This window comes from Brugia malayi (genome assembly GCF_000002995.4).
Source record: "Brugia malayi strain FR3 genome assembly, contig: Bm_v4_Chr2_contig_001, whole genome shotgun sequence".
NCBI lineage: Eukaryota > Metazoa > Nematoda > Chromadorea > Rhabditida > Onchocercidae > Brugia > Brugia malayi.
The window spans coordinates 1,908,301-1,913,491 of NW_025062476.1; the positions used below are offsets into that span (position 1 = coordinate 1,908,301).

At 23.9% G+C, this 5,191-nt stretch overlaps 1 protein-coding gene across 1 annotated transcript; it reads right to left on the reverse strand.

The window, feature by feature from the left end:
* Positions 1–3,423, reverse strand: Bm2392 (Uncharacterized protein; the record flags this gene model as incomplete). Its single annotated transcript, XM_043078127.1, has 11 exons — positions 1–185; positions 435–540; positions 625–736; positions 949–1,048; positions 1,418–1,598; positions 1,701–1,806; positions 1,977–2,112; positions 2,332–2,427; positions 2,591–2,733; positions 2,870–3,057; positions 3,280–3,423. The coding sequence occupies 11 exons, from the start codon at positions 3,421–3,423 to the stop codon at positions 1–3; spliced, it is 1,497 nt and encodes a 498-aa protein (XP_042934061.1).
* Between the last annotated feature and the right edge of the window lie 1,768 nt (positions 3,424–5,191).

The following is a 5,191-nucleotide window of genomic DNA, read 5'->3' on the forward strand; positions in this document are numbered from 1 at the left end:
TTATTGTTGCGCTGTTTTAATTGTTTTGTTATTGTTATTATTGTTTTTGCTATTGTAACTATCATTGGTTGTAGAGCTTTCCGCAATAAACATTTCTATTTTTTCATCAAGAAATATTCGATAATCATCTAATGCTGGTAAATTGAAGAAATCCACAGAACATGAGTCAGTGCAATGAGAACCACCTAAAAAGCTTCCAGTTAATATAGACAATAGTAAATTTTTAGCAATAATTAAGCTTAAAAAATAATTATTTTAACTTATTCAATCAATAAAATCAATAAAATTTAGAAAAATTTTCTTGAAATTTTAAAATAAGACTAGAAAATATTTTTAAAATGTTGCAAGGTATTTATATCGGTGGGAATTTTTTTTTGTTTGCTCTAAGTTAATGAAACAATCGATTAATTAATTTTAAATTAAATAAATTTTACCTTCAATTATAAAAGAGTAAACATTTCTTGTAACATCAGTACAATTCAAACAACAAGCTGATTTCCATGGATCATGTGAACCAGTTACAAATATCGTATTGCTACCCTTGAAATTTTCTCATAAATATATAAGATAAAAACAAAAATTCATACTGTGTGATTACTGTAGCCAAGAAATACAGTAACCTACTTTATAATTATCATAACCTCCAAATGTACGCAATGTATTGCGCACGCCATCACGAACACGTTCCGCATCATACTGCACATCGAATACGTCCATGCATTTATCGATAAAATAACTGCAATTTGAAACATGTTTAATTTAATTGAATAATAAATTTTTAAAAAAATTTTTTTTTAACTAAAAAAAAAAATAATTTTTGATATTTTTTAACTTAAAAATGAAATACTAATAAAAGTATCCAAAGATATATTATAATTATGAAGAAGAATGCTTCGTAAATAGATGAAAAAGAAATTGATGGATTTTTTTTTTAGTAATTAATCTTACTCAAGTGATACAGATGATCCAAATATGCTTTTTCCATTGTTTGTTGTAGTGAAAAAGCCAAGTTCTGTACAGGAAAGCCATAGCCAACTACGATATGATGCTAAAGTTGAAAATATAAAAGTTGATTTTTACAAAAATAAATTTAAGCAATGTATTAGAAAATATGATCAACAAATTAGAAAGCAAAAATATTGTGTTAGCTGATGTTAAATAATTTAATAATACCTATCAGTGATATCATTTTTATGTTGGTTTGAAAAATTAACATTAATTGATTATCATAGCAATCAAGCTCACAAAATAAGAAAAGAAATTAGTATTTCCGTGTAAATTTTAGATTTAACTTTCTGAAATTTGTCAAATCTTTTATTACCTACTACTGCTTTCAATAAAAGAAAAAAATAATTAAAGATGTTTAAATTTTTTCAAAAAAAACAATACGAATTTCAATCAAACAAATAAAAGTAACCAAATTCATTATCCACGAAACTGATATTACTCAAATCTTCTAAATGGTTTTCATAGCTTGGATCAAAGCATTCTTCAGATTGAAATACTTTATCATGAATTTTCCAGGCATTCCAAATTATCCCAATACCATCTGTGTCATGTATTATTAGATCACAAAAATAAGACACATCGGGAAGTCGCTGCAATTTTATCAATTCTTTCTCTCACTGAAATCTTTTGTAAATAAAATTTTGTAAACAATTCTTGAAAAAAAAAAAAAAAAAACAAATAAAAAAATTTACACATCCTCCTGCATACTGTATAAAAGCACCAAATACAGACAAAATATTTGCAAGAAAAAATTGTATATCTTTTGATATTGGTGGCTCCGTGAATGGTTCGCACATGCTGCAGAAGAAAAAAAGAATCGAAAATTAAAATAATCTAAATAAATTGATAGCAAAAAAAAAATAAAATAACCGAGAAAGGATCGATCAAAGATTTGAAAAAATCAAAAAGAAAAAGGAAAGAAAAGATTAAAGATTAAATTGACAAATTTTAATTAAAAAAAAACTTACTTAAAAACCTTTCCTAATTCTGCCCTACCATCTGCGGTATATGTTTTTTCAATCAGTGCTTTCATACTCAATCGAATAGTTTCAGCACACGGTGCATTTTCCTCCTTCAATACATATTCCAAATTTTTGGTATGATCTGAAATTTCCCTTTTTTTCAAAAAAAAAAAAAAAATTCTATTTTAATTTTTTAGCTAGATTAATATTTCTTTTCTTTTTTGCACCTTAACAAGACGAAATTAATCTCATCCAAACAATTAATATTTTATACTTTCTAAGTTCTAAAACTTCAAAAAAAAAAAAAAAAAAACAGGATTAGATCGTAAATTTTTCTTTTTTTGAATTAGTTTAATTTTACCATAATAATCGACTTCAGCTTGAACCACACCAGATGATACAATTGCTGCAATAGTAAGATCTTCGTTCATTTCACGAAACCATGCTGCAAGTGCACCTGAAATTCATATACAAAGAATTAATTCAAAGAAGAAAGTACTCAAATTTTTTGATCTGTTTAAAAATTTGATAAAAGTTACTACGAAACATATTTTATAATTTTACCATTTATTTCATTTCATATTGTTAAAAAACTGAAAAATAAAAACCAACTAACTTACCAGAATAGGAACTACCAAATAGTATCCAACGTGGTTTTTCTATTCCCGAGAAAAATACTTCGTTCATATGAACAATGAAATTTTTTATATCAGCTAATGCTTGATTTATTGTTAAGTATTTATAGCTTTTGATTGAGAGATCTCTGAAATTTCATATTTCAATTTTAGGATAATCTAAAATGTAATGAAAATTATTGCTCCTCCTTGAATATATGTTAGCTTTTTACTGTAAAAATTAATTACTGACAAAGTAATTAGTAAATTTTATGAATTACTTACTCAAATGGTTGACTTGCTCCAAAAAAACGATGTTCTAAACAAAAACATGCAGCGCCATATTTCTTAGCCAATATCAGCAATGGATTCATTGCATTACCAATCATTGATTCAGTAATTCCATTCTCGCCACCAAGTTTTAAAAATGCCAAACCAGAATTATTGTGAAATTCCAAATTAGACATATAACGCTGTAATTATTTGAGCTTTAAAAAATATTACAGTAAGATTTAAAATTGGAATAGAATAAATTTAAAATTATTGATAAAGCAATGAAAAAATTCATCATTTTAAATTATGATATTGATTAATTTGGAAGTTATTAAAGAAAATGATTTAATAATTTGCAAATACTCTATGATTATAATTTATATTCTTCTTTTTTTTTTAAAAAAAAAAGTGAAAAAAGAAACTTGTTCGAATTCTCCTTTATCATCTGGATTAAAATTATCAATTCGTTGTGATATCCAATCAGTTTTTACTTCTTGATAAGTATTTTTAAATGCTTCTGATTGCATTTGCATGATATTATTTGCTATTGTTGAATTTTTATTCATTGAATTATTCAATAAAATTGAATAATTTTGTGACATCGAAATATTATCCATTTCCATTTGATAAAAATGATCATATTCTATGATCGGCAAATGATGCAACGATGATTTCCGAACTATCGTACCAAATATGTTAGTATTGTTGCAAGATAATAGTAGAAGTAATAATGAAAAAATCTTTTTGGTTATTTCATTTAAAATCATCATTTTCTCCTAAATTTAAATCATATTGTTAAATATGCCTGATAATTATCAGATATTATCATTATGATAAAATATTTCCTTCAGTTTGTGACATTCTTTGAAACAAATTGCGCTATTATAAGAGAATTGCAATAATTTCTAATTCATTTTGACTAGAAGAAGTTAATTTAAAAATAGACTGAAAACCTGGAAATAATAAATAGTTTCTAAGCTACTTAATTGTTAAATTCGAAAAATATTGGTTTGATTTTTTAACACGTTTTTTTCTTTTTACAAGTTTTGAGTAATTTTTTTCCCCTTGATTAAATCATAGCACTGCTATCCACACAAATAATTTATAGTTCCTTGCTAAAATTCCAAATACATTAGAAATGATGAAATGATATTTGAAGTTAAACAAAATAATAATTCATAAGCATTAATTATAGCATAAAAAATTCAATGTATAAAGAATAAGCTAGTGAAAAAAAAGTGATTAAAATAAAAATCATGCAAGACAAATCTAAAAATGCATGCAGTAAGAAAAGAAATGAAAAAAAAGTTAAAGTTAAAAGGCAAACAATGAGTACAAATATAAGTAATTTAGGATGCAATCAACAAAAACGAAATTAATTCAGGAAAAGCGTGCATTAAATAGAAACAAAATCAAAAAATGTAGAAAATTTAATGAAAAAAACTGTTCATAAATAAAAATATAATATAATTTGCAGTTCTGCAAGTACTGTTCAATGTGCAAATGCATTAAATTCAATAAAACTGAAACTATCAATCTGAAGGAAATAAAAAGAAAACTAAATTCAAACAGACCACCTAGTAGTTAAAAGCAAAAAATTTCATCCAAATAATTTGGTGACCAAAAAACTATTATCAACCGATATGAAAGAAAAAAATCTATGTGCATAATTATAACAGTGATTCTTGACCCCCACACAAAAACAGTAGAAAGAATAATAATAATTACAAAAAAGAATATTAATAAAAAAACACTCAAAAAAATTAATAAAAAGAAACAAATGAATACTAACACTAATAAAATCCAGAAAGAATTATTAACGGCATAAGTGAAACATGACAATATGATAGGGATAAGAAATATTTTGTGAAAAAGATAAGTAACATAAACAAAAAAAAAATTCAAGAATTAATAAAACAACAAGCCAAGCATTAATAATGCCACTAAATCCTTTCATTTTTATTTTTTTATTTTTTTTATTCTTTTATTTTTTTTTTTATTTTTTTATTCTTATTTTTTTTTTTTTTTTTTTTTCGTTTTTTTTGATTTTTTTCTTTTTTTGTTTTTTTTTTTTTTTGTTTTTTTATTTTTTGTTTTTTTTTTTTTTACTTTTTTTTTTCATTTTTTGTTTTATTTTATTTTTGTTTATATTTTATATTTTTTATTTTTTTCTACTTTTTTACTTTTTTTTTTACTTTCGACATATTAATAAACAAATCAAACATGAAAAAAGTAGAATTACATAATTAAAAATAAAAATCACAATGAAATAAAGAAATTTAAAGAGCCAAATTCGAATTTAATGCATCAAGGATCAAAAGCTATGTGCAAAAG